The 13,792-nt window shown below is 47.9% G+C and overlaps 1 protein-coding gene across 1 annotated transcript in view; it reads left to right on the top strand.

The window, feature by feature from the left end:
• NEGR1 (neuronal growth regulator 1) overlaps window positions 1–13,792 on the top strand; it is a 121,865-nt gene that overhangs the window by 23,878 nt on the left and 84,195 nt on the right. The window contains exon 3 of the mRNA XM_009994582.1: window positions 10,364–10,489. Coding sequence (XP_009992884.1) covers window positions 10,364–10,489 — 126 coding nt within the window. The remainder of the gene's footprint in view (window positions 1–10,363; window positions 10,490–13,792) is intronic.

Consider the following 13,792-nt stretch of genomic DNA (forward strand, 5'->3'; position numbering starts at 1 on the left):
GGCAGGAGGTGACAGTCTGGGCTCCCCGGGGATGTTCTGCTGGGACACTTCACACTCACTTCAGGAAAAAAGGACCAGGAAGGCATCATCCCACAGACACACACCTCATCCCCATTTGCACAGCAAGAATTTCCAGACAAAGTAATGATTTTTCTGTCCATATTCTTTACAGGACAGGAGGCTTTTCAGCCTCAGAGAGAATCCCCCCTCCAGAATTAAAACTGCAGTCCTTATTTTGTGGGTGGGAATCTCTCAGAAGCTGGAAAGCCTCCTGCCCTGCCCTCCCTGCATCCACACGAGGCACATGTTTATGGGATGGGACAGCTTTGAGGACTTTATGGCTGGCAGAAACATGTGCTTCTCATTTCCTTTTATTCATTTCACTTCATTCATTTACTCATTTCAGTTTCTGAGAAAGACTTCACGCCAGATCATTGCATCCCAGTGCTATGAGTAGCAGGAATCAGTGAGAGTGTTCTTGTAAATCAGATTATTTGCTTTACATTGTAACCAGTTGCAGTTGGGCTTAATAAAGTTAAGAAGAATAATGAGAGAGTCAAGAAGAAAGTACTTAATTACTCCCAGTTTGAGAAGTGCAGCTGGAATTGTGGGCATTTAACCAGCCTTTGGAAGGGGCTGAATGGGGCAGGGAGCTGGGGGGCTGGAGGCAGCCCCTGGCACCTCTGCTGAGCTGCTCCAGCTGGGTGGAATGGGGCTTGTCCTGCAGGAGGGGTGGCTGGTGGCCCTGCAGCAGGGTTAGGGTGGGATCACTCATCCTCACTATTCCCTTTGCTGGAGCCCAACGACCTGTCAAAGGGGAAAAAAGCTGTTTGAGGACCTGGTGATGCCAGCACTCCTGGGCACAGCTTTCCTTGAGGGGCAGAGTTGCAAAGCTCTGAGAGAAAAATAAAATATTGGTAGATTTTTGGTCCAGTAAGCTTTTCTGATTTAAAACGCGATTTTTGCAAATCAATTAATAGAAATGGGGATTTTATTTTCTACATTTCTTCTGCTTTACAAAGCATCAAACTGCTGATAACAAATCCATCTCGAGGCAGAGAATATAGCTTTTCTCTTTCTGTACTTTCTCAGTGGTAAATTGAGTACAGTAATGAAAAAATGTAGGAGAGTGATGAAAGGGCTGCAGAGAGAACAAGTGCTCGTCCTTTCCCTTCTCTCTGCATTTACCAAGTGAACAATATGAGTCACAGAAAATAGGGAAAATCCATGGCATCAGAAATTGAAGAATGATTATCTGCCCAGAGTCTGCTTCTTCATTGATGGAGAAATGGTTGCATGACAAAATAACTGTGGGTAAGAGATGAAGATCCTTCGATTTGCTCGGGGAAAAGAAAGCTGTCATGTTTGTCTTTCAAAGAACCTTGAGCATCAGGACCAGCCTTGCCCACCGGGGCGTGTCCTGCCCACCTGGCGCAGGTTGGGGGTGAAGCTCTGGGGCACCTGCCCCCCCCTCCTGCCCCAACTCTGGGGCTGGGGCCAACATGCTTCTTCCAGAGCATCATGCACATCTCCATGCTCCTTGGAGAAGGGGTGGGTTGCTTCCACCTTGGGGCCAGCCTCCCTCGTAGATCTATTATTTAGCTGAGAAGTTTTTCTTTTGCTCTTTGAAGAGCAGGGCGGGGACAAAAGCATCAGGGGTGTTAATATCACAGTGTGAAACAGCCCCTGAAAATCACCACCAGTATTCAATAACAGAAACCCAGCCTAAATTTCTATTAAACCTTCTACATTTTACTGAAATGTTTATGAAAAAAAAATAATCCAATGTAGGTAGTTCTTAGTTAGATGCTGGGATGTTCTAAGTGCAAATCCATGGCAGTGATCCAGCTGATACACAGTTACTGAGATTTCCTTACTCTTTTATGCTGAATAATTCTAGTAAGAAATCTAAGAAAAGCCTTTTGTAATGGCTTGCATGTCTTGAAGAGCACGTGGCCAAAAGCCACCATGTAGTTTTGGGTTAGTGATGCAGAGACATCTCCTTCCTTTGATGATCAGCAGCAAAACTCCCACTGGCCTCAGCCAACCTCTCTGAAATACAAATTCTCTTTACGTTCAGTTCCTGTGTTCAAGCCGTGGTGCATTCTAAGTTGGTTTTGATGAAGCTGAATGAATTTACTTATTGGAGAGGTTGCTGCTGAAGAGTAACTTTTTTAGTGTGATGTCCCAGGGCCCCGGGACTGCTGGGCACCCTGCCATCCTCAGCAGCTCGGCGGGTGACAGGGCAGGAGGAGGGACAGCACCCGTGTGGGTGACACCTCTGCCAGCTTCCCAAGCCTCTCATGGCTGCAGGAACCTTTCCTGAGGATCAAGCAGAGCATTGCCCTTGTGCCACTGCACAAGCAGAGCAGGGAAAGGCCAATATTGCTGTGCCAAAACAAATGATTTGGGAAAAATGTGGTAGATGTGACTCCAGCTGCGTCTGCTTCCAGGAAATCTTCCTGCCCTGGAAAAGGCTCCAGGGAGACCCCAGAGTGGTCTTCCAGTGCCTGAAGGGGCTCCAGGAAAGCTGGGGAGGGACCTTTGACAAGGGTTTGTAGCGAGAGACAAGGGGGAATGGATTAAAACTGGAAGAGGAGAGAATTAAGTAAGACATTTGGAAGGAATTCTGTGCTGTGAGGGTGGTGAGAGCCTGGCCCAGGTTGCCCAGGGAAGCTGTGGCTGCCCCATCCCTGGCAGTGTTGAAGGGCAGGTTGGATGGGGCTTGGAGCAGCCTGGGCTGGTGGGAGGTGTCCCTGCCCATGCAGGGGTGGCACTGGATGAGCTTTAAGGTTCCTTCCAACCCAGACCAGTCTGGGATTCTATGATATGGGTCTATGACTGCAGGACACTGCTGATGGAATCACGATGGGTACGACAGATGGAATCCTTACTTATACATTTTTTATTTGATGTGCTCCTTCCAGCTCTGCACTGCCACGTTCCTGTGGCAACCTGGGCCTTCATTCTCTCATTTCAGTCTGATTTTTTTATCACCTATAATGCGCGATAATGAATTCCTGGTTAAAACATAAAGGATGTTACATTAGTTGGTAGGAATTAGGGCTGTCCTGCTAATGGCAGGTAAAGAGGAGAAGAGATTAATGAAAAACTTGCAAAAGCCTCACTTTCCTGAGGTGTTCCTCCTGCGTTAGCGTTGGCAGGAATTGGCAGTAAATGATGGCTCAAGATGGAGCCATTTTTCTCCCCAGCCCAGCCCTCATTTATTTCCTCAGCAGCAGAGTGCCCAGGGGTCCCTGCCTGCCAGGCAACGTGTGCTCAGCACGCGGGAGGTGGGACCTTCGGGCGCTGCTCTTCGATCACGCGCCTGCCAAGGAACTCATCATGTAAATGCAGAAAGGAAAAAAAAAAAACCCTCTTCCCAGATTTCCCAGTCGGTGACTGATTGCCACGCAGGTGAGGGTTTGGGCCACCCCAGCACGGGCTGCTCTCTGCCTCCCTGGACTACTGACTGGTTTCAAAACTGTGTTAACTGTGCTCTAAAAGTCGCACGTGTTGTGGGGGTGTTTCACAGCTCCCAAAGTGTGGAGCTCACGTTTGTGTTTTGTTAAACACGAGCTGCTCTGTGGGTTATCTCTGTGCAGTGCCTGATTTCCATGAGGGGGCTTCAGCTGGACAACCAGTGATGCTGCCTGGGGAGTCACCTGCCTGGTTACCTGCATTTTTTGTGCATTCATAGGGGTTCAAGTGACCAGTGTGGGTGCCAGGAGGGAGGCTGGAGCTTGGCCTTTCCATGTAATTTCTTCCAGAGAAGAGCTGAGCAGAGGAGAATATCATCATATTTCTTGTGTGGCAGCCCTAATGCCTTCTGAGAAAAAAACAAACAAACAAAAGTATATGAAAGTGGAGCAAGGGGGGGTTTCTTAAGTGTTGACAAATTATTTCACAACTCTAAAAAGCACAGTTATCTTTTTTTTTTTATGCAGGATACTAGGGTGCAATATGCTCAGCTACAAAAAATATTTGGTTGGAAACATATTTTTTTTTGTGATGTTTGCTGTTGGTTTTTTCCTTGTGAAAGCAGGTGCTTTAGCTGTGGCACCCAGAGGGGTGGAGGGGCTCCAAGGTGGTCACAGGCCTGAGGATTAAATCAGTGTACGTGTTTGCCAGAGAGGTGGGGGGTTTATGTAGATTTCAGTAATTTAAAAATCTTGACAAATCAGAGGGTGCTTTAAAACAGTGAGACCATTTCCTGCTTCTTGGAGCATCTGGAAGATGCTGGTTTAGGATAACTTGGGAATGCTGCAAGGTAACAGAAGGACTTTTATTCCCTGGCCACTTGGCTGTCAGCAATCCAGGCAAAGCTCAGCTCCCAGGGGGGTTCTTTGCACCCCCTCCTGGGTTTGCTTGGGGTCCCCAGTATATGGCATTGTTCACATTTGGTTCAAACATATTCCTTGTTCTTAATGGCCACACTTCAACCTGGGATTATTTTATTGTTTGGTTTTTTTCCATAAAAACCTCCCTTTTACTAACTTTTTTTTCTCTTACCCACCCCCCTTGGGGTGTTGTGGTTGTGTCTGGTTATTCTGTCACAAGTCGTTCCATCCTTCTCACTATAGTGGGCAGAGTAAGAGAAGGAAAGAATAGGAAGTTAAGGGTGTTTTGTACAAGAAATCTTCATGCAAGGGCACGTGCTGAAATTGATGAAAACTTTAGGAAACCAAACCATTAGCCACACGGAAGTGTTTCCAGATGCTGGGGTGCAATGATTCCAAACTGAGGCATCATATAGATTCCCAATTAGTGACAAAAGGAGTTCATCCCTGGTTTTAATAACCCTCATCAGCACATTTTAATTTTTCTATGCATTTGTCATAAAAACTAATTATAATGTCCAAGCCATAAAGAGAAGAACAATAACCTAGTTCTTATGTCACGTCAGTGATTTCTAGACATGATGCAAGTTAATGGAATCAATCTGCAGAGTAGGAAAGTGGAGCCACCAGCTCCTCTGTCTGCAGAGCACTCAGGGTCTGGCTGCATTTTGTGCAGTGGCTGCATCCCCAGAGATGGGGACACAGCTCCTGTCTGCTGGGAGAGGCCCCACATGGAGGGACCTCAGGGAAGGGGTCTTGTAGCCACCAGGTCTGTCCCCTGCCCCCATCACCTGGGGACCCCAGCCAGGCACCTGCTGCCCTCACCCTGGGGGATGGATTGCTGCAGATCCTCCACCCGTGTCACACCTGAGGAGGTTTCACCTCTGATAAACACCTAAAAAAGAAACCACATCACATACTTCACAGCTAAACTTTGTTTGGTTTCATTTGGGGTTTTTGTGGTTGTTGCTCTGTATGTGGATTTTTGCTTGTTGTGGGGTTTTGTTGTTGTTGTTTTATTTTAGAAGTACAGAAAATATTACAAAATCTATCTACGTATTGGGGGTTGAGGGAAATGGTATATGCAAAGGTGGGCTCTAGGAAGATCTGGAGATGGTGCCAGAGCCCTCCCCAAGGGGTGGTGTGTGCTGGTGGGAGGAGGAGCGTGGTGTCCCCACCACCTGCTGCTGAGGATGCTCTGCCCTGGTCCCACGCTGCTGGGGGGCAGGAGGGGGTGGGGGCTTCAGAGCCTTATGGGATTCCTCAGGTTGCTGGGATCAGAGGGTCCCAAATGCCAGAGAGGACCATCCAATCAGGAAATAAAAGCACAGGGAGCCCAAGAAGATGATGTTCCCCTGCTCTTCTGAGCTCTTTTTTAGACGTTGGCTGTGAGTGCAGCTCAGCTGGTGTTTCCTGAATACTCACAGTAACAAATCACACTGAAAAGCCAGTTTTGTTACCCCCGAGGAGTCCCCAGGGCTTCACCAGCTGGTTTGTACATCAGGAACCATCCCCTGATGACCCACAGCGAGGGCTGGGTGGCTCAGAGCAGCGTCAGGGCAGCGGGGTGGGGGCAAGAGCAAAGAACCCTTTGGGTGCCAAAACCCACCCTGGGCAGGTCTCTGCAGTTCTGGTTTTGTGAAGGTCACTGCGGGGTCCTTCCTGGTGGCAGATGCCAAGTGCCTCCATCTCACTTGCCTTGGAGGCTGTGAGGTTTGGAGGGTGGGCTGTCATTGCCCACAAGCTGGTTTGGAGCTGGTGGGTGGGTGGGCTCCAAGGAGCTGTGCTTCAGTGACACCAGGGTGGAATGAAGTGATGATTGTTATGGTTAATGTCATGGTGGTTCTTGGGCGCTGGGCTCTCCAGCTGCTCTCCAGCAGGGCTCCTCTGAGCTCCATCCTCATGTTCTAATGGCTTTGGGAAACAGAAACCACATTGATTTCTCTCTGTTATAAGCAGCCCAGGGGGAAAGGAACACGTCGCCATGTCCCTCGTGCCACACTCTGTTGGTGGCACTGCCAGCCAGGGGGGTGCACTGCTTCGATGCTGCCGTGGGTGGAAGCTCTGGCAAATACTTCTGTGCAAACCAAACAGGTCAGGGACTTTTTAAAGCACATTCCCTGGGTTTTTTCTCTCCTCTAATGTTGACACGTTGCTTGTTAAAGCAGAATACGAGAACTGTTCTCAACAAAGTGGTGGAGAAAGGAAATAATGGAAAAGGCTGATATTTTCCTGGTCCTTCCCAGCAACCTGGCAGGGAATGCCCTGGGCCAGGCACGGGAGGGATGGGGCTAGTGGAGATAGAACACTATGTAAAGTTGGATTTGCACACCAGGATCCTGCTGGAACACAGGGGACGTCACATTGCCTGCACAACTACCTGGCAGGTTAAGTTATCACTTGCTCCCCCATGTTCCTCTTTCTGCTCCGTATTTTTCTCCCAATTAATCAAAATTTAAGCAAGCAGGGCAACAAGCTGCTTGCTGGACACAAAACACAGCTTCACTGAAATATAAATCTTTTCCCAGCATGTTTAGCAATGTTTCCTCTGCATCCCTTTAATCCATATCCTGCATCAATGTTTAGTCACTGCTGTATTTTTTTTTTTTCCCTGACCTTCAAGGGTTTCCAAGTGGGATGGGTGAAAGGCTGTTGCTCTTGAAATGGAGAACAGCTCTGCCATGGATTTAATCTGCACTCCAAGCTCAGCACAGCAGATATTAAAAGCTAAATCCTCTCATAGATCAGAGTCTGTAGAGATATCATAAGAACCATTAGTATGCAAAATAAACATTTTTAATTCTTATTCAATAATAACTTTCCGTTGTGATTACGCATATGTATTCTAGTCATAATGAATAAATTCCAGAGATGTTAATGATTTGAATATAATGATCCCTATCAGTCAGTAAATAGCAGAAAAATTAGCAGCCTACAGATATCCCAGAAATCATTCCTTGTCTCAACCTGTGAGCTTCCAGAAATACTCTAGAAGCAACTTTCTATCATGGGAAAGAAGGTCTTCCTATGAAATATTTTCTAAACATAGAATCTACAATTTTTCATGAGTACTAGATCACATTGTACCATTTCTGCAATTTTACTCTGTGCAGTGACAGAGCCCCGGGCCAGGCTGCCCAGAGAGGCTGTGGGGTCTGCATCCCTGGAGACATTCAAACCCCCCTGGGCACCTTCAGTGTGATGTGCTCTGCCTGGCAGGGGGGTTGGGCTGGGGGAGCTTTCCAGGTCCCTTCCAGCCCCTCAGATCCGTGATTCTGTGATTCTGTGATTTACAGACTTGTGCTGTGCAGCAGGACTGCACTTCACTGTGTTTACTTGCGTGTTACCTCAGTCAGCCTCTGCCTTGTATTCACTGATTTTCTAATTCTGTTTTGGAAATGCATCAGTGATGCATTTGTCATTGTAATCAGCCTTGCAGACGTCTTCTGCTGGAGTTTATTTCACTTCCCTGATATAAAACTTAAAGAAGAGCCTAGCCAATTAGAAGATCATAGAATCATAGAATGGTTTGGCTTGGAAGGGACCTCAAAGCTCATCCAGTCCCACCCCTGCATGGGCAGGGACACCTCCCACCAGCCCAGGCTGCTCCAAGCCCCATCCAACCTGCCCTTCAACACTGCCAGGGATGGGGCAGCCACAGCTTCCCTGGGCAACCCAGGCCAGGGTCTCACCAGCCTCAGAGTGAAGAATTTCCTCCTCATGTCTCACCTAAATCTCCCCTCTTCCAGTTTTAATCATCGGTTTAAAAGTTAGGGAAGGGGCAGATGGAAATGGGGACAGGAATATCACAGCTGCCCAAGGAGACCTGGCCAGTCTCATCTTGTGCCTACAGCAACAACCTGTATGGGGGGCATCTCACCACTCCCCTACAACCATCCCTAGAAGACACCCCCTTGTCCATGTGCAACAGCCCAAGTGTGCCAGAATCTGGGATTTCTGGGAAGGAGCAAGATTTGTTATTTGCAGGAGCCAGTTCCTCCTGTGTGCAGGGCAAGCTGAGAGCTGCTGTGTCCTGTCTGTGCCAATGGCTGCAGGAACAGCCTATGCAGGGCCCAGGTGCTCCTGGGGGAGGGTTTCACAGCCTGAGATGTGTCCAGCTTGGAGACATCTCTGTGTCTGGTGCACAGGGAGAAATGCAGAAGTGACTGCACAGATGGGTTGGTCTGCACATTATTTCCAGTTCAAAAGAAAGGGTCAGTTCAGCTGCTGAAAGCAGCATCTTCTCTCCTCCCCCTGCTGTGTTTATTGCTTAATTATGAAATCATAATTAGGAGAAAGAACCAGATTATCATTGCAGAGCGAGGTGGGGAGGGCAGCCCAGCATTTGGATGAAAGACTTAATGGCACTGGGGATTCTGGAGAAGAGGCTGTACAACCCTGCCCTCTCACCAGAAGAGTCACTCTCTGTTGGGCAGCCAGGACAGGAGGGCTCACCCAGGGCTGTACGAGCACAGGAGAGATCCCTGCAGCACCTGGGAGGGATGGAGCAGGTGATTCTGTGATTCCTGAGATTCCACGTGCTTTTAACTGTGTGGGAGACCCGTTCAGCAGAGCCATCCTCACCCAGGCAGTGCCCCCTGCCCCTCCTGTCCCTCTGCAGTGGGCACGGCAGGAGCTGCAGGGGGAACAGGGGGAACAGTCCTGGGGGGTGAGAACTGCACGGGGCAAGAGGCAATAAAGCTGAGATAAACCAGCAAGTTTACAGCCTTTGCCAGGTGATGATGCCTGGTTCCACTGCTCACATTTCAGGATGGTTCTGCTATTGCTCCAAGGAGAGGAACAAACATTATTTAGGAAGCCTTACAGAAATTAAGCTTGTGGTGCTCAAATATTCTGCAGAGAATGATGGAGAGTCATGTTATCACATTGTAGGGCTCTCAGTCATAGAAAAGGTAATGGATAGCAAGGGGGGGTGTTGGGGCTTGCAGACAAAAACATAAGAAGATCTGATTTCTGAAAGCTGAACTCAGTGGAATGTAATTTTGAACAAAGATGCTGTTTCCTGGCAGCGAGGGGATATTAATCGCTGCGAGTGCTCGCCAGGCAGGGCAGTGCAAGCATCACCTGGAATTGCCAGGATAAGACTAGACAGCTTTCTAAAGCACACACTTTATGGCTGCTGGGAAAACTTGCAGAGCCTGTGACTTCAGACTAGATTATCCATGGAGCCCCTCTGGCCACAAATCCCACAAATCTGCTAATACAGTTGAATTTCGGTCGTCCTGAATTGTGTGCTCTGTCACCACAGCTCCACTGCAGGATGTTTTCAGACTGTTTGCCATTAGAACATCCACTTTCATCAAAATTAAAGCATTTGACAACACACCATAGATCTGGGGTTTGAACGTGGCAGCAAAGCCTTCCATGAGGACAGGACTGGCAGCCACAGGCTGTCCTAAAAGGAGGGGGAGAGGGAAGGAGCTGGAGCTGCAGGAGGAAATCCAGGGCTGGGAGCCTGAGCATGAGGGGGGAAATGCTGCTTTTTGTGGCCACTTGAAAAGGAGGAGAGTGCACCATAGTGCAGGCCTAAAAGAAATCCCAGCTCCAGAAACAAATGTAGTTTGGTCTTCTCCACGGGGAGATGGACTCTCTGAAGCCACACAGAGTGGATGTAATGGGCACCATTATGTTAAAAAGTTCAAGGGAAAAAAAAATTAATCTTCTTTTCAAACAGGCATGTGGAAGCTCCCCCTTCTCTTAAGACATCAGTATCCATCAGTAGCAGTTTCCTGGGAACTTGATAACTTCCTGCTGTTCACAAAATCGGGGCACTTGCTGCTTTCTTATTTGTAGCATTTCGAGTCCACGGCTGAACTTGTGCAAAGCTGACAGCAAAGGCTGTGGTTGCACCTGAAGGAGGCTTTGGCACAGTTGTGGTGCAACAACCACCTGTGTTTGCTCCCTGCTGGCAGGGGGTACCCCAGCTCTCCTCACCAGCCTCACTGCAGGACTGCACCCACTCCCCAGCTTCCCCTCACAACCTTCTCCTTCTCTCATTCCAGTTTCTCCCAAGATATTTCGTATCTCGAGTGACATCGTGGTGAACGAAGGGAGCAACGTGACCCTGGTGTGCCTGGCCACGGGGAAGCCTGAGCCCTCCATCTCCTGGAGACACATCTCTCCCTCTGGTAAGCAGCACCATCCTGCTCCTGGAGCTCCTCCAGCCTCCCACCGGGAGCAGCCTTGGAGCTTCCAGCTCTCAGGAGTGTGACAACATCACTTCCCTGTGCCTTGAGGAGTGTGTGCCCAGCTGAGCTCAGGGAAAGCTCCAATGTTAGTGTAACACGGGGATGTAGAAATAAAAGCACCCTGTGTGTGAGGAGATTTTTAAGCTCATTTTAATGGGCTGCAGACCTTCATCAAACAACTCCAATTAAAACCAAAACAAGGAAATCATCAAGAAAACAAGCGCTCTCTAGAAGCAGGAGTGGAAGTTTAAAACATGAATACATCATGCAATAGATTGGATTTAATGTAACTGCCACTGAACCATTACTCCATGATATAGCACAGTTTATTAAAATGCTTTAATGGAACAAATTAAATGTATGAAAACCTGCAAACAAAATGGCATATAAAAGCATATTTTCTATTTAATATTTCCATTTATTCTTCATTACACATGAAGGGAAAGCTTTTAGCTAGCACTGCAGTGAGAGACTGGCAGAGCCACCTGGTCTTGGGCTGGCTCTTCTGCAGGGCTCTGCACTGATTTTTGCAGCAAAGGTTTTTCTGGCTGTGCAGATCCTTCTGGCTGTGCAGACTTCTTGGCTGAGCAGAATCTCTGGCTGTGCAGATCTCTTTGGCTGTGCAGATCCTTCTGGCTGTGCAGATCTGTCTGGTTGTGAAGATCTGTCTGGTTGTGAAGATCTCTCTGGTTGTGAAGATCTGTCTGGTTGTGAAAATCTCTCTGGTTGTGAAGATCTGTCTGGCTGTGCACATCTCTCTGGTTGTGAAGATCTCTCTGGTTGTGAAGATTTCTCTGGCTGTGCAGATCTTCCTGTTTGCTCACACGACCCTTATGAAACCCAGGTAACTGCAGGGAAGAGCAGTCTCATGGACTGTCAGACCTTACTGCAGTGTCTCATAATCCTGAATAACAGTTTGCTTTACGAAGAAAGATCTGAAAAAAAACCCACCCCACTTTTGACCTTTAAGCCAATGACAATGAATTCTGCTGTAAGTGCCCATCAAGGGACTTGGGAAAAAAATACGTTGTCACAAAAAATGGATTTTAACTAAATGTCAAATAAAATTTTATTGGAAACCGTGGTGATACTTCAGAGTAATAGCTTAAAGTGTTAGACTGTCTACAGAAAGGAGCTGTTACAGGTTTCCTGGAGAGGGAAAAAGCATAAAAGTGCTCTCAGGCTGGAGAAGGGGACTGAGGAGGGGCTGGATCCTCCTCGTCTTGAACTCAGACAAAATTAGTGCACAGCATCACAAGGGCTTCCAGTGAAGCTGCTAATTCTGTATCTTGACCAGAGGACTGAGGATGAGGACTGAGAGGAAGGGTGTGATCCTTCAGCTGTTGCATTTACCCTGACCAGAGCTGAAAATGGAATGTGAGGAGCAGACTAACCGTGGGTAGGGTCCAGCAGTGTCCAATGTCCTGTGTCCTGTCACCAGACACTACTGAACAGAGTCTGGCTCCATCCTCCTTGACTCCACCCTTAGATATTTGTAGACATTTACGAGGTCTCCCCTCAGCCTTCTCTTCTCCAGGCTGAGCAGTCCCAGCTCTCTCAGACTCTCCTCCTTAGGGAGATGCTCCAATCTCCCAGTCACCTTTGTTGCCCTCCCCTGGACTCTCTCCAGCAGTTCCTGTCTCTCCTGAACTGGGGAGCCCACAACTGGTCCCAGTTCTCCAGAGATGGCTTCACCAGGGCAGAGTAGAAGGGGAGAATGACCTCCCTCGACCTCCTGGCCACACTGTTCCCTATGCACCCCAGGATTCCATTGGCCTTCTTGGCCACAAGGGCACATTGCTGGCTCATGGAGCATTTACTGTCTACCAGGACTCCCAGATCCTTTTTCTCAGAACTGTTTTCCAGCAAGTCCACCCCCAACCTAGGCACTGAGGAGAAGGGCTCCGGAGGGGATGATGGAGCTGGGGGACCCTTGCTACAGCAGCACAAGCACAGGGAGAGAGAGGGGACCCCTGAACCCCCAGAGCAGCTCCTGAGGACTTGGGCAGCGCTGTCCCCAGGGGGGGAACAAGTGACAAGTCCAAGTAACTCTTGGCTCAAAAATCTTGTAAAATGGGATAGGGAAAAAAACCAACCCAGAATGTGCAGCACGTGTCCTGGGCACCAGCTCACCAAACAGAAGGAGCTTTTCCCTGTCAGGAACCCTGCCTGTGAGGTGCTCGGGTGGGTGTTCTGCTGTGCAGACAGGCACAAGTGGCCCTCCAGTCCCATGAAATCTCAGTCTGGCAAAGCAGAAGCTTGGCTTTATTAGCAAACAAAATGCAAGAGAGCTGAAAACACCAGATTTCTGTAATAATTTATATGCTATCTGTAGCAAATTACCTTTATCTAAACATAAGCTTCATCTGCACTTTATAATTCCTACCAGCTTTCTCCTGTAATTCCCAGTGGCACTAATGAGCCTTACATGCAAGCCTCACATCTAGGCTAAAACACTAAATTATATTAATGACTCATATTTAGAATATTCTGAAATTGTTTGTCAAAGCTGCTACTAAAAGATAAGAAACAAATCTCTGAATACAAATGATCCAATGTAGACTAATTCCAAAACACTATCGTGCCGTGCATCGATGCAGCTTTTCCTTGGATAAGGTTGGATTCAGATTTTTGTGAACAAGAGGGGAAAATGAACCTTCTGTAGGAATTTATTTAGAGGTGATTTTTAACTTAGTACATAAATTAGTGGCCTGGAATCTTTATTGCGCACATTGAACTCGCAGTCATTATGTAAATGCTTTCATTATATAAATATTCATTATACAAACCCATTATGTAAATCCAGAAAACCTGCCCATCCGGCAGAACGCCGGGAGAAACACGGGGCTGCAGCTTGTAATCTGAAAATCTTGTATTGTTGAAATGTCATCGGAATAAATTGCAGGTATTACTTATTTTGTGCTGACATTTAAGAGCAAAGTGCAGCATCGATAGTTTAAGAATGAAGCCAGAATTTTAAAGAATTCAGGTCTGCCTGCAACGCAACTCCAGCCTCTGACACTGGTGTGCCTGGTGTGTGCGTTGCATGGCTGGGTTTGAAAAGCTGCCTGGGATCACAGCCAGTGGGAAAGACAAAAAGAAGAAGGGAAAAAAGAAAAAGATTAAGACATAGGAACCTCCTGTTTTATCTGTGTTTCTGAGTGGCAGTGGTTGCTGAGCCCTCTGGCTGGGCTTGTTCCTATGGATCCTCAGCATCGTCCTGGTGAATTCCAGCTTCATGTG

Source organism: Chaetura pelagica, unplaced genomic scaffold, assembly GCF_000747805.2.
Source record: "Chaetura pelagica isolate M959 unplaced genomic scaffold, ChaPel_1.0 scaffold243, whole genome shotgun sequence".
NCBI classification, from domain to species: domain Eukaryota; kingdom Metazoa; phylum Chordata; class Aves; order Apodiformes; family Apodidae; genus Chaetura; species Chaetura pelagica.